Source organism: Leptonychotes weddellii, chromosome 10 (genome assembly GCF_054177405.1).
Source record: "Leptonychotes weddellii isolate Sample4059 chromosome 10, ASM5417740v2, whole genome shotgun sequence".
In the NCBI taxonomy this organism is placed as follows: domain Eukaryota; kingdom Metazoa; phylum Chordata; class Mammalia; order Carnivora; family Phocidae; genus Leptonychotes; species Leptonychotes weddellii.
In genome coordinates this window covers 66,065,825-66,089,414 of record NC_138378.1, presented here as the reverse complement: position 1 = coordinate 66,089,414, position 23,590 = coordinate 66,065,825, and the positions used below count along the sequence as shown (strand labels likewise).

Genomic DNA, 23,590 nt, shown 5'->3' with positions numbered 1-23,590 from the left:
TTGATCTTGAACATGAATATAATTAACATACATATCTGCATTTAACTCACAATAGATATACAATAAAGCCACCTATATAGATCAATTTATTATATATATACTTGTATGTCTGTATAATTGCACATAAAATATATTTGAAGATGTCATCATCTCAGAAATTATGTGACTCATATATAAATGGAATCATACAAAGTTTATTATAATCTCCTTTTTTGTTTATTTATAGGTCTAACAGTATATATGTACTATTCACTATATTGAGTCCTATTTTAATGTAGGAGATCATATTCTCTTTTAAAATAATGTGCTGTATGTACTAAATGACTTCCAAAGTCACAGGTATTTTACTTTGGTTCATCTAAATACAGTAAACATCTTATTAACTTCATACTCTTACCTAGATTGATAATTTAAGTTGATATTGTTCATTGTCAACATGAGTAGGAGATTAAAAAAAAAAAACTCCAAATGAAGTAAATATTCCATTTTTGACCACGGAGGTTTCAAGTGTGCATTATAATTTTTATAGAATCTTAACATGTTAGAGGGGAAAGACTTGATAACACTTTTAATTGAGTTCCATCGATTTTATATATCAAACAGCCAGTGAAGTGAAATGACTTGTACAAGAACACATAGGTTAGCAGAACTGGAAACCAGAGAAAGTTAAGGTCTCTGTCTGCACTTATTTTGAGATAATCTTTTCTTTAAAAAAGAAGTAGACCAGTACTTCATCATCAGATGATGAAGTACATCATCTGATATTTTGAGTTTAATAGAGCTTCCTCCTAAATCTCAGCTTGACCTTTTTCTTTTTTCTTTTTTCTTTTTCTCCAAATCAGAGCCTTATTATATTTTTATATAATTTCCTGTATATTTGCCTTTGTGTTACCAGTTCTGCGTAGCCAGATAACCATCAGAGTATAGGTTGATAAGTTTCTTTTTAGCAAACCACTTACTATGGCTAAATGTTAATTCTTTTCAAAACAGTGACTTCAGATGGACTGATGTTTGCTAAATACTATAGTGATAATTTTTGGAACCCATTTGCTTATTCAGCAAAGTAGTGAAAAAGAAGAGTCTGAAGAAAGTGAAAGTCTAAAACTTATTTTAAACATTTTGTCAAATGATTGCTAGGAGTTTTCCCAAAACTAACTTTCTTTTAGTAAATTTTGCTTTTTAATGAAAAGAAATGAGTATTCTTTAATTACATGTGACTTTCAAGAATCCAGATTGGATTTTACAGAAGTCATGTAGTATAATTCTCTAATAACAAAACTGATTTTAAGAAAAACTGCCTTTTGTCTTTCTTAACTTAGACACCTAATTTGTCCTTAATGACTGTCACTTTTTGTATGAAGCTATTGAATTAATTTTCTTTTTATTGACAATGAAAAGGTTTTTCTTAAAACTATTACTTTTATTTTTCCTTAATAACCAGAAAGCATTTCATTCTTTTTATTTATTATATTCTTGCTAAGTGTAATTGCTTTATTGTGGAAAATACTTCTTTTAACTGATTTATACTTTTTTGTACACTTCTTGGTTCTTTTAACAGATACTGCCTTTTTAAATAGTGACGGAGATGGAGATTAAATTTGAGGTTGAAAGGAAATTAAATATCAATTAAATATCAGTTTGATCTATCATTTTAAAGATAAAGAAACTGAGATCCTGTGTGGTTCACCCCTCAATTTACAATTAGCAGCTAACCTGACACTGACTGAATTAATTCATTTTTCTTTACTCAAAACCTATTGCTTTGGCACCCCAAATCACCAAACTTTGTACCTCCTGAGCATAAGTTGACTATTATTTAGCTGACATTTTCTATAATAGTAGAATCAAAATATTTATATATAATACATGTGCATTTATAATAAAAGTTTTCCTATTCAGTTTTCTGAAATACTTCATGTGAAATTGTCACGCAGAAGCAAAAATGACCTAATTTTATGCTTTTTCATAGTACCCTGCAGAATCACCAGATTGTTTTGTGGATTTTCCTGTTTCATTTTCTGTTTCCTGGACACCACAGGTAAGTTCTTAAATTTATTTTAAGTAGCTAAAAAGCATGTTCTATTATGAGAATAGGTTATAGGTTATAGCCAATATAGCCATTATAGTTTTAAAGCGATTTTTTTTTTGTTGTTGTTGTAAGCATTTATTTATAAACAGAAATTTCAGAGTGCTTTTTCTTCCCCCATATTTCCTAGTTGTTAATGTCCACTTTCTCCCTCCCCTCCCACATAAACACACCATCCAGTCTTTAGATGTTTATGCCTCCTATTAGATAAATGTGAAGGTCTATTGACACAAATTTTCCTTTGAATTTAAATTGTAAAGAACTCTATAAAGCAGTGAACAGTAAGTGGAAAGTTGGGTGAATTTTTTAGATTGCTAAAGGTTAATATTGATGTCATAATATCAGAGGATCTTTTTCAGAGAAGAATGAGTGATGGCTGAAAATACAAATCATTTCCACTCAGTTTTTATTGTTTAAAAGTGGTTGTCCATAATTCATCCTTCAGCATAGACTACATTTTTGTATGGGCTTTGGGACGTTTGTACTTGTGTAAAGAATATAAGAGATTCTTTCTCCTGTCTCTGTCATTTTAATTTCTCAAAAGTTGATGTCTAACAAGAAGATGAAATTAGAAGTACACTGTAAATGGTAATATTATGTAGATGTAAGGTTCTCAATAGTACGAACATCGACATTACGTGTGTGTGATTTTTTGAAGATATGACAGAGTGGTGGTTAGATTCCGAGAACAATCTAAGGATGACCGGCATGGTCCTTCTTTCACCAAGTAAATTGTGGCAGTTGGTAGCAAAATGGAGAGAACATTTCTGTTCTCACCCAAAGAATTCCTACTGACATCTTACAGATACTCTCTAGAGGCTACCTGTATTTTTGTTATGAAATTTTGATGGGGTCAAGGGAAAATTTATGCCTAATTTTTTAAGTATATACACACAGTAATTGTATATGAAGTTAGTTTTTAAAAACACCTAATAGGATTTAAATAGTGTTGTGTAGGTTCAGATGTCATTTTAATTATGCATATATATTAAAAATTATTTTTCGTATTTTTTTCCTTTAAAAACAACAGTCCCTCCTTTCAATGGAAACTGAGAAAACACAGCAAAATAAAAGAGAGGAAGAACCCTGTAATTTGCTTTTGGTATTCTGATATAGGTTATAAATACCTAAGAAACAGTGTGTTCATTTTTTATTTTAAAAAAGAAACTTTTCCTCTTTTTTAAATATACATTTTCTGTTTGGCTTTCCTCTTTTTAAAATATTTTCCTCTTTTTTAAATATAAATTTCCTACTTGGCTCTGTAAACTTTGTTTATATTTTGTGTGAGATTATGAGATAACACTGTACCTGGATTGTATTCTTTCCAGATATGCTGTCTCTAGATTACATTCTAATGTGTATCAAAATCCCAAGTTGAAGACTATATTTTTGATGAATTTGTAGTGTTTTTAATGTAGATAACCACACAAGTTTTTCCCAGTCTTAAATCTGTGTAAAAGCTTGCATCTTCACAAAAAGACTGTTTAGCACTTACCTTATCCTATCATTTAGCAAAATTATTTTGTGATTTCAACACACTGGAAAATCTTTGCGGGTAATTTCTTTCAAATTTTCTATCCCTATTTAACACCAGCTCAATGCCTTGCACATTTAAGCATGGGATGAGTTTTAGATTTAGTTAGGTCATACAGCAAGTTTTCTATTTTGTACTAGCTCCAAGAAAACAGAACGAATTAGTAGTAACTGGAATGTTACAATCTTTTTTTAATTAAAGAATATACTAAGATCCTTAGTAAAGCACAGAAAAATTTGGATACCTTTTTATCCACAACTCCGATTTGACAGATGTTAATTTTTTGTCACATTCATTTCATTTCTAGCCCTTATGTCTGTCTCTCTCTTAGGAGTAAAATGTTCTAGGAACAACTAAGACCTTATTCCTCTTTTCCCTTTCTTTCCTTCTCTCCCTTTCTGGAGGTAACCACCTCCCTGAAATTGATGCATGTGCTATCCATGCATATTTCTTGCTACATTTGTTCATGCCATATTCTGTAGTATTGGCTGTCTGAATTTTTTTATACAGCATTGTTTCTGAGATTTAACCATGATCTTTGCATGTTTAGTACATTAAATGCTTTAAATAGTTCCATTATATGAATCCATCAGTTAATTTATTCGTTGCACTACTGATAAGGTTGTTCACAATTTCTTAAGTTGTGCTCTAGTGAACATCCTTACATTTTCTTGTACACATATGAGACTCTTAGTGTGGCTTATGCCGAGAGAAAATGTTGGATTGAAGGGAATGTACCTCTTTGAGATTACTAAATATTGCCAAATTGCCTTCTCAAATTGGTTGTATAAATTTATACCCCTACCCAGCAATGCATGTAATATCTACTTCTCCAAATCCTTTTTCAGGTCTTACTTAGCCTGACCTTAATTCTTAACAAGAATTGAAATCATTTTTATTGTGTTTATAATCTTTGCTTATTTAAAATTTTTTCTTTTATTGTAAACGTTCCTTTTTAATTTGGATACCGATGGTTGGTTATATGGGATGTATCTTCTCTCTGTGGAGTACTTTTTACCTTTGTATGTAACCTATTTTGTCAGTCAGAAGTTTAACTTTCAGTGTTGTTCCATTTATCAGTCTCGTCCTTGTGATTTCTGCTTTTTGTGTCTTGCATGGGAAAATCTTTCATATCTTGTTCTGAAAAGATAGTTTCCTATCATCCTAAAAGTTAGTATGGTTTTTCTTCATATTTAAGTAGGAGATAGGAATCTTATTTACACTTGTGTATTTTATATATGCTCGTAGTATTTGGATGTGTCTTCATTTGTTTAGATCTGGAGGTGATTTCAGTTTTTCTTCTATATTTGCTATTAAAATTTAGAAATTTTTCAAAATATATTATTTATTTATTATTTTAGAGTCTAGCAGTACATCATAAGCATTTTGGTGATGCTACCAGTGGTTTGAGCTCTCAAGTCTTTTAGACGTGATAAGAATATTGGCAATATTAGTTTATGTTTTAAAAGTAAGCAATATCAGACTACTTTTCCGTCTATGATCTTTTTTCATTGATTTGTTGGAAATAATTCTGCTTGTGAGAGTTATTTTTTCTTAACAATTTTTAAACAGTTGTGGTTCTTAAGCAAAATAAATGTAGTCTAACAGCAAACTTATATTTAAGAGATTGTACATAGGTTCCAGATAATTGATTAAAAACATAATCCTTGTCTGTTTTTGTTTTGTACATTTTCTCTTTGGAGTCAGTGTTTCTGGACTTCAGACTTGGAAGATCTTTATTTTCCTTTCTTTCTGTGAAATAATAGGCATGGCTTTGTGGCATCCATATTAAAAATGGGTAATTTTCCTTATGGTCCCTGTCTTCCTGCTGCGTTGATAATGTTTTGATGTATTTTTCTTTTGCTCTGATGAGAGGTCTGCTGCTGCTGCTCTGACATGTTCATTTGGATGAGTAATTATAACTTGCACAATGTCAAGCTGAAGATGGTAGGGTTTTGTGCGTCATGACAAGCCTAGTAGCCAGTGCAGGTGTCTCACAGCATGATCAGCAACAGCCAGTGTATTCTGGCTCAGAGGAGGCGTTCAGAGTGGTAAGAAATCAGCACCAAGGGCAGGGCTGCCGCTTCTACTGCCGCCGTGATCTGTGCCAAAGAAACACAAAGTGCTTCTCAAAGACAAGCGCCTGCATACCTCTTTTCAGATATTTACTTTGCTGACCCGATAAATTTTCTTTTATAGATTTAGCATAGAATATAAGAGCATGTCATTTTTAGCTTAGTCTACTTTCTAGCATCACAGATGCTCCGTGTGTCTTTAACAACCTGCTGCCTCTTGGACTTTTACATGCAGGGCATGTATGTGAATTTTGTTGACTAATGACACCATAGAATGCTCTAATGTAAGATTTTAAGTGCGCCGATATTGGGGTCTGTAAGAACAAAACTCATTTTCTCTAGCTCACTGACCAACCCAAAATAGGTGTTAATTGGGGTGCCTGGGTGGTGCAGTCGGTTAAGTGTCTGACTCTTGGCTTCAGCTCAGCTCATGATCTCAGGGTCTTGGGATCGAGCCCCATGTCGAGCTCTGCGCCCAGCTCGCAGTCTGCTTAGGACTCGCTCTGCCCCTCCCCACCTCATTTGCATTCTCTCCCTTTCTCTCTCTCTCAAATAAATGAATAAATAAATCTTTAGGAAAAAAAAAAAAAAGGCAGTTCTACCTATAAATGTGCCATTAAGTGCAGGCTTGGTGAAGTATCCTTGCCATGGCAGTTGGAATTTTCAGATTTGGTATGGTATAATAAGCAGTGGTCTTTATATTTTTTATCATGGAAATCTCATATTCTTAGAATAATGCCATGAATGCAAGAATAGCAAAACTAATGATGAAGCCTCTGGCTGATAAGCTGATGGTGAATGAAGAATTTGTCATTAAAGGAAACAGTCCTATTACATAGCAGGGAGCACGATCCATTAGTTAGAGCGGCAGACTAGCAGTTGGGTATCCTAGGTTCTGTTTACAGTTCAGTCATTGACTTAATTAATTTCAAATAAGTCATGTGACTGCCCTTTGCCTCAGTTCATATGTATATGGAAATAATGAACTTTTTCTTTTTCACAGAGATTCTAAGAAAAATTCGATTTAAAATAAACAGTGTTGGGGGAAGAACCCTCACAATCCACTCTAAGGATCCTGTAGAACTTTCTTTTTTGACCCATTACTAGATTATCTTTCTTTCCATTTTTCTCTTTGCTGTCTTTGTTGGAGAACTCCTAATACTGGATTTTTGTTCACTCTTAAATTGGTCAAGTAAATACGCTTTTTGCCTTCTTGGCAGTTTTATTGTTGCCCTAGTGGTATGTTTAAAGAGACATCAAAAGGACCAAAACAAAGAAACTTAATTCATTATTGAGATCATGTGATATGGTAGAAGTATCAATGTGATCTGTTGGACTCAGTAACCTATTAACTACCTTTTTTTTTTTTTTTTCCAGTAACTTATTTTAAAAGTACCCTGCACTGATTCTTAAAAAAAAAAAAAAAGAGAGAGAAAGTAAATACGAATGAACAAAATTAAGAAAATATAAAATCACCTTTAATGCCTTCATTTAGAATGGTATTCTCACTGGATAATAGCTTTGAAACTAGGCTTGTCACTTCAAATATTTCAGTTTTTAAAACGCATTGGTAATGTGCATTTATTCCAGGTATTAGAATCATTTAGTTTTTAGTTATAATTAGGTTTACATTTATCCATCAAATTAAGAACTATTGTGTTCACAATCTAGGAACTGGTTATGTCTGCATTTATTTAGGTCCCTCTGTTAAGTAGCACTGGTTTCTTAATCTACATTTTGCATATTTTTGTTGAATTTATTCCTAAGTATTTAAAAAAATTTTTTTTGCTACTGTGAATGCTTTTTTAAAAAAATCATATTTTCTAGTTTACCATGAGAATATGGGCAAGCTATTTTCATTTTCTTTTTCTTTTTAAAGTTTTTACTTTTATTAAAGTTACATAAGAACATAAATTAAAGAGTTAGGTTACAGGGTTTTTTTGTTGGTGCTGTTTTCTTTTTAGGCCAAAGAGCATTTCCTAGCCTCCTTCCCACCTTTTTCTCCTTCTGCAGGGTCAACGACTTTTGATTGCTAGCTGATCCTTTTGGTGCTCTAATATTATTTATATTATTGCATGTTCTTGTAATTATACTGCTTTTTGTTTGCTTGGTTTAGGCATTATCTGTTAACTTTCCCCTGTAGATGGGTTTGCTGTTTCTTTTACCTGCTCCCACTCCACACACATATATACTTCTTATCTTCCTGTTTTTCCCCAAATAGTTATCTTCTATTTTTATTTAATTTTTAATTTTTTTATACAGAATACTTCATGAATTTGTGTGTCATCCTTGCACAGGGGCCATGCTAATCTTCTCTGTCTTGTTCCAGTTTTAGTATATGTGCTGCTGTAGCGAGCACCCAAATAGTTATCCTTTAAATTTTGATTATATCAGTACTCAGTGTTCACATTATGAACATGTGTACATGCTATGCAGAGATAAGCCATGTGGTTAACTATTATTTTTCCTTTGTTACCTGGTTTTTGTTATTCCTAGAGTTAACAATTATCTTACTTTTTCATTTCTGTAGTTTTTTCTCTACTTAAAACTCATTCAACCCCCAGTTTTCCATCACTTGGCTATATCTCTTCTTAGCCATCTATATTAGGTTTTTGTTGACTTTATTTCGAGGGAATTTCATGAGATTTACCTAATAACCTTCCTGTTGAATTTTTTTTTTTACTTTTGTCATGTTAATTTCTGAGAGTTTACTTCATGGGTATATATTCTTTTTTTCCCTAGAGATATTATTTTTCTCCTCTAAGTAGTTTTTCCTTGAGTTGCTCTTTTTCTGTGCTTATAATCTTTGGTCATCTGCTCATGATTAAAAGTCAGATATAAAAAGCTCTTTGGAAAAAAAAAATAAAAAAATAAGCTGTTTGGAAGCTCTGAGTGCATGTGTGGGGCTTGTCAACTGTGAACTTTATTGTAGAGTCATCTGACTAGATCTCGTAATGAGGAATGCCTAATGTCCATACCTTTAGGTCTTTTGGAATGATTGATTGGTTGGTCAGATTTCTTGGAGAAGACTCTTCCACCATTCTGTTTCTGAGCAAGCAGAAAACATTCCTCTGAGGTATTAAGTTGACCAAGGCTGATGGACAGGAAACCACAGCCTGAATTAGTAAGCACTTAACCTGATGCCATCTTCTACTGATAGGGCTGAATATCACGTAGCTGTTAAAGAGACATGCTTACAGGGTAAACCTCCATTATCACAGAACAGGTAATGACAGTGGATTTGGAGCTAAGAGGCAAAAAATGATATCCTAGTTAATCACTTGTTTTTTTCAGACTTTTTAATTTTGGCCATTCTTAGTTGTGTATAGTGGTCATTTTGTCCCCCTTCAGTTTTGTTTGTTGCTGATGTATATAAATCTTTTTTTTTTTTTTTAAAGGTTTTATTTATTTGACAGAGACACAGTGAGAGAGGGAACACAAGCAGGGGGTGTGGGAGAAGGAGAAGCAGGCTTCCTGCAGAGCAGGCAGGGAGCCCGATGTGGGGCTCGATCCCAGGACCCCAGGATCATGACCTGAGCTGAAGGCAGACGCTTAACGACTGAGCCACCCAGGCGCCCCTATAAATCTATTTTTTTTAAATGATTTTCTGTCTAGTAGCCTTGTTAAACTCTTAGCTAATGATTTATCAGTAAATTCGTTTGGATTTTTTCTGTGAACATAATCCTGTCTTTTGTAATGACAGTTTCATTTCCTCTATTCCCATCTTTATACCCCCCCTTATTGCTCTGGGTAGGCTTTCTAATACAATGTGAAATATAAATAGTAAACACTAATATTCTTGTCTTGTTCCAGATCTCAAAAAAAAAAAAAATTTAAAGTTTTTGTTATTAGGTAGATTTTTGTCTATATATTTCTTGTACTAAAGTCCTTTAACAATTATTAATGGAATTCATTGCTATTTCTAGTTTGCTAAGAGTTTTGTTATGAACGAAAGTTGAATTTTGTCAAATATATTCTTTCTATATATTAAGAAAGTCAAATTGTTTCCTCCTTTAGTCTGTAAATGTGGTGAATTGATCATTTGATTTCCTAATGTTAAGCTAGTCCTTTGTTCTTAAAATACATTCAGGTTATGGTGTATTTTATATTTATCTATTGCTCACACACATGTGATCTCCAGTGTCTATTGTTTATTGCCAGATTGCATTTCTTAACTTTTTTAGGAATTTGCACCTCTGCTTATATGAGCGATCCCTTTGTTTTTCTGCTTCCAAAATTTTGTTCTTATTGCCTCTCCAGTTCTCCCTGTTTTTTGTGAGATTGTGCCTTAAAGGAAGAACAGCAACAACATAGTTTTAATGAGTTTTGGGGAGGGACTGAAATTAGGTGTGTGTATTTAATCCACCTTCCTTACCTAATAGCTTGTACCCTCTTTTTATAGAATATTAAATGTATAGTTCCTACTTTGTTTGAATTCTGATGTATAAACTAGTTGTGAACAAGGAATGTTAAAATTTTTTCATTGCTTTCACCACTGGGCTGCTAGTTAAAGAGAAATATTGAAATTTCTAAATATGCTAAATATGAATGGAGTTCCACATTTCCAACTATAGGCAAGTGACAAAAGAAAGAAATCCTCATATTTTCCCACCCACTTGTGTAATATGGAGGGGATTAGTGTGGAACGTTCAGGTTTCTTTGGACCTTTATAGAACTTAGGTAAGATAAAGAAGAACTAACTTACAAAAGTCTACTAGGGAAGTTCTGTCCTATTTTTAGTGCTTTACTAGATGAAATTGTATAGCTGTCATGGTCAAGTCTTCCTTAATAGTTACCTTGAAAAAGTACATAAACAGAAAAGCAAGGAGCAACATTTTTCAGTAGGAAACAATTTAAATGTAACATACATTTATTATCTACTATATGTGGAACACTGAGCTGGATTCTGAGGATGTTAAAGTGAATTAGGTTCTAATACCTAGGATAGGCTTTCAGGATTAACTTTCAGTCTGATGAGGAAAGAGGTATTTAAAATAATTTCAATAAAATGTGTTATTAGGATGAACCATTTTGATAAGGTGGAGTAGAAGCACGTAATCTAACCTGATGTGGTCAAGCAAGTTTTCTGGATAAGATGTTACTTGAGCTCAGTTGTCTTGAGGAATGAGAAGTTAGGTTTGGGAGGAGAGATGATACTTCACGGGAGAGCTGCATTAGCCAAAGAACAAAGACATGAAATTATAGGAGATACTGCATCAATTACACAGCATTTCGTACCCTGTGGTCAGAGTTAGAGATAAGACTGGAGCTTTTGCTAGAGTTAGGCGGGGTCTAGTGTACGGGAATACTTTGTTGTTATTGTACTTTGCTTTATTTTGCTTCACAGATAATGAGTTTTTTAACAACTTGAAGTTTTGTGGCAATCTTGCCTTGAAGTCTGTTGGTGCCATTTTCCAATACCATTTGCTCACTTTGTGTCTTTGTCCCATTGTGGTAATTCTTGTAGTATTTCAAGCTTTTTCATTATTTGTTATGATGATCTGTGATGTGATCTTTGTGACTATTGTAATTGTTTTGAGTCACTAGGAATTGCACCCATGTAAGATGGCAAACTTAATGTGTTCTGACTGCTGCCCATACTGCACATTCCCCCCATCTCTCCCTCTCCTTTGGCTGTCCTATTCCCCAAGATACAAAAATTTTGAAATTAGGCCAATTAATGAGCCTAAATGGCCTCTAAGTGAGAGGAAGAGTCACATGTCTCTCACTTTAAATCAAAAGCTGGGAATGATTAAATTTAGTGAGGAAGGCATGGCAAAAACCAGGATAGGCCAAAAGCTAGGCCTCTTGAGCCAAACACTTAGCCAGGTTGTGAATGCAAAGGAAAAGTTCTGGAAGGAAATTCAAAGTGCTACTGCAGGGAACAAACAAAGCAAAACTGTCTTATTGCTGATACAGAGAAAGTTTAAGTGGTCTGGATAGAAAATCAAACCAGCCACAGTATTCTCTTAAGCCAAAACCTAATCCAGAGCAAAGCCTTGATTCTTCAATTTTATGAGGGCAAAGAAGAGGTGAGGAAGTTTGAGGCTACAGAGGTTGGTTCATGAGGTTTAAGGAAAAGAAGTCCTCTGCTTAACATAAAAGTGCAAGGTGAAGCAGCAAGTTATCCAGATCTAGCTGATAGTGAATGAAGGTGGCTACACTAAATAATAGATTTTCAGTGTAGACAAAGCAGCCTTCTATTGGGAGAAGATGCCATCTATGACTTGCATAGTGAGAGAGAAGTCAGTGTCTGGCCTCAAAGCTTCAAATGATAAGTTTGACTCTTGTTAGGGGCTAATGCAAGTGGTGACTTTATGTTGAAGCCAGTGCTTACTTACCATTCTGAAAATCCTAGAGCTCTTAAAATGATGCTAAATCTACTCTGCCCATGCTCTATAAATGGAACAACAAAACATGGGTGACAGCACATCTGTTTACAACATGGTAAGAAAAAAGAAAGAAAGAAATTTCTTTTAAAATATTACTATTCATTGGCAACGTACCTGGCAACCCAACAGCTCTGGTGGAGATGTACAATGATATTCGTGTTTTCATGCCTGTTAACACAACATCCATTCTGCGGCCTGTGGATTAAGGGGTCATTTCGACTTTCAAGTCTTGTTATTTAAGAAAGATATTTGTAAGGCTATAGCTGCCAAAGGTAGTGATTCTTCTGATAGATCTAGGCAAAGTAAATTGAAAACTTTCTGGAAGGGATCCACTATTCTAGATGCCATAAGAACATTTGTGATTCATGGGACAGGTCAAAATATCAACATGAACGGGAGTCTGGAAGAAGTGGATTCCAACCATCTTGGAAGAATTTAAGGAGTTCAAGACTTCAGTGGAGGAGGGAACTGTAGATATGATGGAAATAGTAAGAGAACTAGACTTGGAAGTGGAGCCTGAAGGTGGGACTGAGTTGCTTCAATCTCATAATCAAATTTTAGTGGATTGGAGTTTTTCTTAGGAGTGAGCAAAGAAAGTGGTTTTTTGAGATGGAGTCTGTACCAGGTGAAGATATTGTGAAGATTATTGAAAGGACAGCAAGGGATTAGGATATTACATAAACTTAGTTGATAAAGCAGTGGTAGGGTTTGAGAGGATTGACTCCCATGTCGAAGGTTCTACTGTGGGTAAAATGCTATCAAACAGCATTGCATTCTACAGAGAAATTGTTTGTGAAGGGAAGAGTCTCTTAATGCCTCGGACTTCATTTTTGTCTTATTTTAAGTAATTATCATAACCACATCAAACTTCAGCAGTCACTACCCTGATCAGTCCACTGCCAGCAACATCGAGGCAAGACCCTCTTCCAGCAGAAAGATTATAACTCTGAAAACTCAGAGGATAGTTAGCACCTTTTAGCAATAATGTATTTTTTAATGAAAGTATTTACATTTTTTAGACATATGTTATTACATACTTAATAGGCTACAATACAGTGTAAACATAACTTTTATATGCACTGGGAAACCAAAAAATTCATTTGATTTGTTTTAATGCAAATTTGCTTAATTGTGACATTTGCTTTATTGCAGTGGTCAGGAACCAAATCCACAGTATATCGAAGATGGGCCTGTAATGTCCTTCTTTGTCTCTTGTAACCTATTTTAATTTAAAGTCTATCTTGACTGATAATTAGTATTGCCATCCCTGCTGTCTTTTGGCTGTTATTTGCATGGAATAATCTTTTTTCATCCTTTCACTTTCAACCTCTTTGTCTCTAAAATGAGACTCTTACAGACAGCATATAGTTGGATCATGTGTTTTTATCCATTAGCCAATCTGTGTTTTTTTGTTTTTTATTTTTGGTTGTTGCGTATGTTTTATTGAAAAAAATCATTCATAAATTAGCATACAAAAATGTACAAACACATGAGTAACTAATGACAAAGGACTGTTTTTGTGAAGTGTTTCTTAAAGTATCTTTAGATTTTAGTGCAAAAATATACTCCTTGCACCTCTGAAAACATAAGAGCAGGCTCAAAAACCATACTGATAGAAGTAAGCTAGCTACATTCGATGCCATTGTCAACTGAGTGGATACAGTCACCACGTGGCTGTTGCTCAAATGTTAATGTCTGTTGGAGAGGAGCTCTAACAAAAGAGTCCCTGTAATGTCAAAATGAGTATTTTTGCAATACCCTTCTCCCCGCTCCCTCCCCCCCGGCCAAAAGAAAACATGAAAGGAGAAATCTTTCTCTGCATGCAGCAAAGATAAGACTAATTTTGGGGATCACGCATCAGTAGCCCTGAAGAGGTTTAGCTGCCAAAATATGTACAAGGTCACATTTGGTTCTTACTAAAATCTGTCTTTTGATTGGAGAGTTTAATCCATTTACATTTAAAGTAATGATTGATACAGAGGGACATATTTCTGTCATTTTGCTGCTGTTTTTCATGTTATATAGTTATTTTGTCTCTCATTTTTTTGCATTACTTATTTAGAGTTAGTTGATTTTTTTTTTTTTGTAGTTAAACATTTAAATTTCTCATTTCTTTTTGTGTATATTCTGTAGTTATTTTCTCTGTGGTTACCATGGGGATTACATTTAATATCTTGAAGTTGAAACTCTCTCATTTGGATTTGTACCACTTTAACTTCAATAACCTGACCTTTGGTCCTTGGCAGCTCTGTACCAGTGCTTTTCGGTTGTTGATGTCACAGGTTACATTTTTATACATGTGTGCCCCAAACTAAACTAATAATTTTTTAAATGCATTTGTCTCACAAGTTATGTCAAAAACAAAATGCGGAGTTACAGACCAAAGTTACAAATAAGTCTAGCTTTTAGTCTAATAATTGTTATAAAAATGTATTAGTCTCTTAAATCCTATAGAAAACAAAGAGTGGAGTTAAGCCATTGTTACAATAATACTAGTTTTTATAATTGCCCATGTAATTACCTTTACTGAGATCTTTATTTCTTCAAAGAACTTCATGTTACTGTCTAGTGTCCTTTCATTTCAACCTGTGAGATTCCCGTTAGCACTTTTTGCAGTGTGATTCTAATAGAGAACTCCTTCAGCTTTTGTTCATCTGGGAATGTCTTAATTTCTTCCTCACTGATGAAGGACAGTTTTGCTAGATACAGATTCTTGGTTGACAGTTTTGTTTTTGTTTTTGTTTTGTTTAAGCACTTTGAATATATCAGCCTACTGCCTTTTCTGCCTTTCAAAATTTCTGATGAGAAATCTGATTGTTTTTGAGGGTCCCTAATATATGATGAGTCGCTTCTTGCTTTTTCCAAGACTGTCTGCCTCTGGCTTTGAAAGTGTGAATATAATGTGTCTTGGTGTGGGTCTCTTTGATTTCATCTTGCTTGGACTTTGTTGATATCTTGTTTATATTCATGTCTTTCATCAAAATTGGGAATTTTAAGACATTATTCAAATATTCTCTTTGTGCCACTTTCCTCTCTTCTTTTGGGTCCCCACAGTGCATACATTGGTCAACTTGTTGTCCCACAGTTCCCTTAGGTTCTGCTCACTTCTCTGCATTCTTTTTGCTTTCTGTTGCTCAGATTTGATAGTTGACATCTTGTCTTTAAGGTCTCAGATTCTTTTGTATGCTCAAATCTGCCTTTAGATACCTTTTGTGAATTTTTCATTTCCATCATTGTACTTTCAGCTCCACAATTTCTTTTTGGTTTCTTTTTAGGTTTTCTTTCTATTTATTGATGTTTCCATTTTGTTCATCATTTTCTTGACTTTCTCCACATCTCTAATTTTGAAAGCCTACTTAAGACCATCTCTTTCAAATTCTTTGTCTAATCTACTCTCAGATCTTTTTTAGGGAAAGTTGCTGTTAACGTTTTTCCTTTGGATCAGGGCCACACTTTACTGTTCTTCTATGCCTTGTAATTTTGTTGTTGAAAACTGGATACTCTAATAGTGAGGTAACTCTAGAAATTGGATTTCCCTTTCTCCCTAGAGAAGAAAGATTAAAATCTCCCATTGTTTATTTTATTTTTATTTTTTTGATTGTTATAAGCTGTCTCTGTGCTAAGCATCAGCCTGTGGTATAAGTTTAGTGTGTTTCCTGGTCGTTTTTGAGCCTGCATCTTTCCCTGGGCTTTCACAGTGACTTCCACATTTCCCTTGTCTATGCAGTTACTTTGAAATGTTTGTGTCTCTAATGTCTGATTCCCAGAAGGGGAAAAAAAGAAAAATGAAGTGGAGGGGGGAGGGCACTGGCTCTTTAAATATTCTGTAAGTCACTTCTGCAGGAGGAGGAGGGGCTTGCAACAATGGGAGGAGGTGCGGGGCGCCTGGGTGGCTCAGTCGTTAAGCGTCTGCCTTCGGCTCAGGTCATGGTCCCAGGGTCCTGGGATCAAGCCCCGCATCGGGCTCCCCCCTCGGCGGGAAGCCTGCCTCTCCCCCCTCTACTCCCCCCGCCTGTGCTCCTCTCTCAATGTGTCTCTCTGTGTCAAATAAATAAATAAAATCTTAAAAAAAAAAAAAAAAACAATGGGAGGAGGTGCATCAGCAATGTCCGACTGCCTCTTTGTCTACGCCTCCAAGATTAGAAGCTGCAGTTGGGTCGGAACACAGATCACTGTTACTTGGAAGACAGATCTCTTTACCTACCATACCTCCTGTAAGCTGTGTGTAAGTTGCTCCTGGAGTACCTGCAGGGCTGCCTGTCATGGGGCTGGGTGATGGGTAGCCTCTGTCAAGTTAAGAGCTGAAATTGATAGAATTTGCAAGCCTTCAATAGACTCCAGAGTTCCAAAATATATCAGACAGATTCTGTCAGTGTAAATGTCTAGTTGGGAAGACAGATTCCTGGTGCTTTCTGCTTAGCCATCTACTCAGAATCCTCTCCTAATTGGCTTGGTGTTGATTTTTTTTTTTCTTAATGGTCTATAATATAGGATAGCTAAGGACCACATATGAGAGTGCCTACTAATTTTCAACATGCACTTGACAGATGTTTCTTTCTTTAATCTTTTTTTTTTTTTTTTTTTTTTTTAAAGGTAGTTGCTATAGTCATTCTGTAATGGCTACATAGGAGCATATGAAGTAAGTCTGTTTCATTTGACTTTGTGGGTAGATACCTTGTTCACATGACCTAAAAATAGTAGAAATCTTTTAAATCATCCTCACCACTGGTCAGTTATAGTCAAAATAAACTTAAGTATAGGAAGAGTTGATATATTCTCTGTGGATTGCTTGACAGAGAATAGCATTTGATTAAATAGATGTAGTTATAGAGCTACCTACAGAAGGTGTGGAGAACATCAATGAAGCTTGCAAATAAGATAAAATGAACTAAATATTTAAGAGATTTGCTATCTCTTTAAAGATATCTGATTAGAAATATTGCAATTATTATTAAAATTAAATTTCTTAAAAAGTTTAATCTCTTGATATTTCCTTATTCTACTGAAGCTTTTTGAATCCCCCAGAGATAAAGACAAAAATGATTATTAGAGGATTTATCTGCACATATTATAGGAAAGTATAAAAAAAATCAGAAGGGAAAGCAACTGTTGCAAGTACCAGAAAATTATGCTATTAATTTAAGTGTCATCAGAGCACAAAAGATCACATTCCAGGACTGTGAGAAAATTATTAAAATACTGGAAATAATAGTACTTAAGATGAAGATATTACACTCTAAGATCTGGTTAAGTGACTGACATTATTATATCACTTCAGGTATTATAAAAGTAACAAAATGCTTTTAAAGATAATAAGCGTTACATTTTGAGATTGGCAGTGTTCACACTTTTCTGCTTAAGTGCTTTCCTAGTTTAACATAATTTAATAACAGTTATGGGAGAATAGCTAACACCTGAGTTCTCATATATATCTTTTTTCCTTCCTTCTTCAGTATATACACATTTTATATATCTATATATAAAAAAGTGATAAAATTTCATTCTCCAAGTGGTGCATTTATGAACAGTAGCTTTTCTGCCTTTGTCCTCAGTGTTAGAAATATTGCTACTTTGTAATTTTTTAGCTCCTAATTACTAATCTACTGCAAAAAAGATATTGCTATGTAGATCCCATTTCTACCCAGAAATTAGTTTTTTTTAACAGCTTTATTAAGGTATAATTGATATGTAATAAACTGAACATATTATAAAGTGTACAATTTGAGTTTTGACCAATGTTTATACCTGTGAAATCAACCACACAATCAAGATAATAAACATTTCCATTAGACCCAAGTTTCCCCACTCCCCTTTGTAATTTCTCTGTCCCACTTGGTCCTCCCGCTGGTCCCCAGGCAACTACTGATCTACTTTCTAGAGTTTTGTATAATTCTATGTATTCTTCTCTGTCAGATTTCTTTCACCAGCATAGGAATTCTTCTGTGGCATATAATAATAGCTCATTCTTTTTATGCTGAGTAGTACTCCATTGTATGGATTTACTACATATTTTCCATTTAGTTGTTGATGGACATAGGAATTGTTTTCAAGATTTGGCTATTACAAATAGAGCTGCTGTGAACATTATGTAATGTCGTTATATGAACATACGCTTTCATTTCTCTTCAGCAAATACCTAGGAGTGGAATGCTGAATCATATAGGAGGTGTATGTTTAATTTTTTAAGAAACTGCTCACATTAAAAAAAAAACAAAACAGTTGCTTATAGAAGTGGTTGTTAACATTTTACATTCCAAACAATAGTGTCTGAGAGGTCCTGTTTCTCTACAGCCTTCATCCTTGCTCACATTTGATATGGCCAGTCTTTCTCTCTCTTTTTTTTTTAAGTAGGCTCCACACCCAGCATGGAGCCCACCATGGGGCCCAAACTCATGACTCTGAGATCAAGAGCTGAGGTCAAGAGTTGGACACTTCACTGACTGAGCCACCCCTATCTTTCTCATTTTAGTCATCCTGATAGTGTGTAGTCGTAACTCATTGTGGTTTTAATTGCATTCCCTTAATGACCAGTGATTTTAAGCATATTTTTATGTGCTTATTTGTCATCCATATATCTTTTTTGGTGAAATATCTGCAAATTTTTTGCCTAAAGACTTAAATAAACGGGGAGAGGCCACATTAATGCATTAGACTTTTCAGTATTGTTAAAATGGCAGTTCTCTTCAAATAGATCTACAGATTCAATGCAATCCCAGTCAAAATCCCAACAGATTGATTTTAGAAACTGATGATATAATTCTAAAATACATAAGGAAAATGCAAATGACCTAGAATAGGAAACTGGAAAAAAAGAAGAAAGTTAGGGGACTTAATATGACCTGATTTCAAGATATAAATCTACCCTTATCAAGACAATGTGGCATTATAGAAATACTCCTTGACTTTAAGATGGGGTTACATCCTGATAAACCCATCATAAGTTAAAAATACTTTAAGTTGAAAATGCAATTAATACATGTAACCTACCGGACAGCACAGCTTAGCCTAGCCTACCTTAAACATGCTCAGAACACTTACATTAGCCAACACTTGAGCAAAGTCATCTAACGCAAAGCCTATTTTATAATAATGTGTTGAATATCTCATGTACTTTATTGAATGCTATACTGAAAACAAAAAGCAGAATGGTTGTATGGGCACAGAATGGTTTGTAAGTGTATTGATTGTTTAGCCTTGTGGTAGCATGGCTCTCTGCCCAGCATCACAAGAATATCGTACTGCATATTACTAGCCTGGAAAGATCAAAATTCAAAATTTGAAGTACGGATTCGACTGAACGCATATCATTTTTCACACCATTGTAAAGTCGCAATATCATTAAGTCAGGCCACTGTAAGTTGGGGATCGTATGTATACCCATACAAACTGCTGAAAGTAGTTGTATGTATATACAAAGGTGCAAAGATAATTCAGTGGAGGAAAGACAGTCTTTTCATTAAATTGGGCTGAAACAGTTTGCTGTATACCAAAGAAGATGAACTTCAATCCATATACAGAAATTAACTCCAATTGGATTATGAACTTAATGTAAAACCTAAGACAATGAAAATTCTGGAAGGAAAAAGCTTTGGGACTTTGGGATTTCTTAATATAACACCCCAAGCAAGATCCGTATAAGAACAAATTGATAAATTGGACTTAATCAAAATAAAAAATTTCTGTTCTTGAAAAATACTGTTAAGAGAATAAAAAGACAAGTCACAGCCTAAGAGAAAATATTTGCAAATTACATATCTGATAATGGACTTGTATTTAGATTACATAATGAGCATTCAAGGCTCAATAATAAGACAACAACCTAAATTGGGCAGACCTTTCTATAGACATAATATTTTGGCTACTTCAGAGATAACCCTTTTGTTACCATTAAAGCTTTATTTAAATTGATTTCATGAGGAAAAATTTTTCAAAATATATTTACCTTTTAGAGAATTGATCATATGTTTCCCTTGTTGGCAAATGGCTAGGAATCAGGTAATTCTGACTCCCTACTTCACTTCCTTTGCATTTACTTTTTACCTAGCCGTACTGCTTCAGTCAGCCTCAGAGTGTTGCTTCTTAATGAAACACCTCACCTCAGCTCAACCACTGGTTATTTTTTTCTTTGTCCCAGAGTTTTTCTAATGCTAGGACCTTAAAATTCTAGCAGGTGCCCCTGCTTTCTTTTTTTAATTAAAAATATCTGAACATTTCCCATGTAGGTTTATAAGAAATCCTAGAAAAATAACAAGATCAAAATATTAATGGCAGAATTTGAGGCTTTGTGAGAGGCCATTACATTTTTTTATAAAACAAAGATTTTATTAACATTTTCTACTGTATAGAATATAGACTTCAATTAAATGCATTTAAAGATCTAGCCTTCCCTATGGAATTAGCATTTTTTTTTTTTTACTATTTTTTAATTTAAATTCAATTAACATAAAGTATATTATGAGTTTCAGAGGTAGAGTTCATGATCTGTCAGTTTTATATAATACCCAGTGCTCATGGGCGCCTGGGTGGCTCAGTTGGTTAAGCGACTGCCTTCAGCTCAGGTCATGATCCTGGAGTCCCTGGATCGAGTCCCGCATCAGGCTCTCTGCTCGGCAGGGAGTCTGCTTCTCCCTCTGACCCTCCCCCCTCTCATGTGCTCTCTCTCATTCTCTCTCTCTTAAATAAAAAAGAAAAAAGAAAAAAAAAAAAAGAAACTTTAAAAAAAAAATACCCAGTGCTCATTACATCACCCAGTTATCCCATTCCCCCACCCCCTTCCCTCCAGCAACTCTGTTTGTTTCCTATGATTAAGAGTGTCTTATGGTTTGTTTCCCTTTCTGATTTTGTCTTAATTTTTCCTTCCCTTCCCCTGTGCTTCTCTGTTTTGTTTCATTCCACATGAGTGAAATCATATGATAATTGTCTTTCTCTGATTGACTTATTTCATTTAGCATAATACCCTCTAGTTTAATCCACATCATTGCAAATGGCAAGATTTCATTCTTTTTGATGGCTGAGTAGTATTCCATTGTATATAAATATCACCTCTTCTTTATCCATTCATCTGTTGATGGACATCTGGGTTCTTCCCATAGTTTGGCTATTGTAGACATTGCTGCTATAAACATTGGGGTCCAAGTGCCCTTTCAGATCAGTACATTTGTTTCTTTGGGGTAAATACCTAGTAATGCAATTTCTAGGTTGTAGGGTAGCTCTATTTTCATTTTTTTGAGGAACCTCCATACTGTTTTCCAGAGTGGCTGCACCAGCTTGCATTTCCACCAGCAGTGTAAGAGGGTTTCCCTTTCTTTGGTACTAGCATGTTTTGAATAGAGTTTAGACTTAAGCATACAGACAGTTCATCAGTGGACAATAACACTGTGGAAACCAGATCAGTGATTTCTTTCTCTGAAGGTGCATTGTTTAGTCATGGAGCTAATAAGAACAACTTTATCTACCTGCCTGGTCATTGGCTATGCTTCATAAGGAAATACGACACCATTTAAGGTTTTGAGAGTAATGGTATATATAACCTACTTTTCTGATGGTTTATTTATTAAACATGAACTGTAATAACCAACTTGACCTTTCTGTGCTCAAATGTCAGGGTACTTGATTCATTACATCCTCCAGCAATAAAAGTGGGCAAGCATTGCCAAAATAGGCTATGTTTTAACATTATAAAACTAGTCAGAAAATAGAATAAGCCTTTTTAGTTTTTTTGTAAGGCATGTAGACCTTTGACCAGACAGACTTTCTATTGGTTCATGATCTCAAGGTTTAAATACCAAATCCATCACACTGACCAGACTGCTTGCTTAGAAATCTTTTCAGTTGTGTTTGTTCAGAAATTTTCAGTGAATCAGTGCACAGATGCCACATAATAGATCTTTCCATTGAGAAGCCCATATACAGAATAGTCCAGGTATTCTGATTTCAGTGCAGAGAATTTCATTAAGTGTCTTAGGTGAACCTAATATTAGGTTGATCTCTTAATATCTTTATGCTTATTCTTTTCAAATTATGTTGAGAGGTCTATTTTTTTCCTCAAGATTAATAAATTCTTGTTATTCTTCTGACCTTTGCTTTTCACACAGGAGGATCGGACTCCATACCCAAGAATATCTCCCCTGTTAACTTAGCTTTGTGCTCCCTTGCAGGTAATGTTACAGAGGTAGTTTTCCAATTCCTGGTGTTTGGTCTATACCTTTTTTTTCTGTTGTAGTTCTGCCCCACATGGAAATACACAGACTGAAAGATAGTGTGCTTGGTATGCCTCAGCATGGGCCCTTGCTGCATATCTTTGGAGCAGGTAGAGTAGAATGTCCTTTTCTCACCTTGTTTTATATTTTCTAGATATTTCAGTATTTCTCTTCCTTTCACTTTTATTTTATTTTTAAAAGATTTTATTTACTTATTTGAGAGAGAGAGAGAGAGAGCAGGAGCCGGGGGAAGTGGCAGAGGGAGACAGAGAAGCAGGTTCCCTGCTGAGCAGGGAGCCCGATGCTGGGCTTGATCCCAGGACCCTGAGATCATGACCTGATGGAAGGCAGATGCTTAACCAACTGGGCCACCTGGATGTCCCTTTCACTTTTATTTTTTAATGTTTTAAGGACAAGAGGTTGCTTAGCATCCTGTCTTCTCCTTTCTCTCACCACAGGAAGGCTTAGGGGTAGGCTTCTGCATCATTATCTTGGTTACTGGGATACATTTCTTCCCTGTAAGACAGCTTATTGCTTTTGGAATCCTAAGCCTATTGTGTGTGTACCTTAAGGTTTTTTTTTTGTTGTTTTTGCTTTTGCTTTTTTTTTGCTGCTTATTTTTGTCTTTCTTCTTTAGTTTTTTTCCCCTGCCCTGTTTTATGTCTTCCTTCCTCTATTTCATTTCCTTCCATCATGGTATTACGTATGTGTGCAAAAAAAAAAAAAAAAAAAAGCTGGCATTTTTCTCTTTGATTAGTAAATTAATACCTGCAGTAATTTTTGGATCTTCGCCATGTTATAGCTATATAATTGCTTGCTATTCCTGCTAGAAATTTGTGGTTCCTAACCTATTCCAAAAACTCAAAAGTTTTGGAAGACTGATTTTTTTTCCCTTTATTTTAGAAAATAATGGTAGTTTTGTAATGCATCATTGGCTTCTTCCCTTGGATACATGGGGATAGAAGATATAATGTCCAAATAGTTTGATTCTGGTATGATTAGAGAAGAAATGACTATGTTGAATCATATAAATTGTTCATATTTAATGGATAGATACTTATATATAATTTGAATGAGAAAATCTATTTATAAACACGAATTGAAACTAAATGGGAGTAAAGATAGGTACTTTTAAGTGGACAGAACTGTCTGCTTTATGGATTTTCAAACAGTTATATTTAGAATTCTTGACTTTTAGAGTTGGAAGTCACCTTTGAAGTTTTCTATCACACACCCATATTTATTGATGCAATGTTAAGTCTTTAAGAGGCTGAGTATGTCTTGATCAAATACTTCATTACCAT

The 23,590-nt window shown here is 34.6% G+C and overlaps 1 protein-coding gene and 1 non-coding gene across 3 annotated transcripts in view; one reads left to right on the top strand and one right to left on the bottom strand.

The window, feature by feature from the left end:
• The window catches only part of FANCL (FA complementation group L), an 88,499-nt gene that overhangs the window by 41,564 nt on the left and 23,345 nt on the right, over positions 1–23,590 (top strand). For both annotated transcript variants that reach the window (XM_081833576.1, XM_006728953.3), the window contains one exon: positions 1,970–2,038. In XM_081833576.1, the coding sequence (XP_081689702.1) occupies positions 1,970–2,038 (69 nt within the window). The remainder of the gene's footprint in view (positions 1–1,969; positions 2,039–23,590) is intronic.
• LOC115938640 (U6 spliceosomal RNA) lies at positions 7,948–8,054 on the bottom strand. Its single transcript, XR_004073686.1, has one exon. It is a non-coding gene; the product is annotated as a U6 spliceosomal RNA (small nuclear RNA).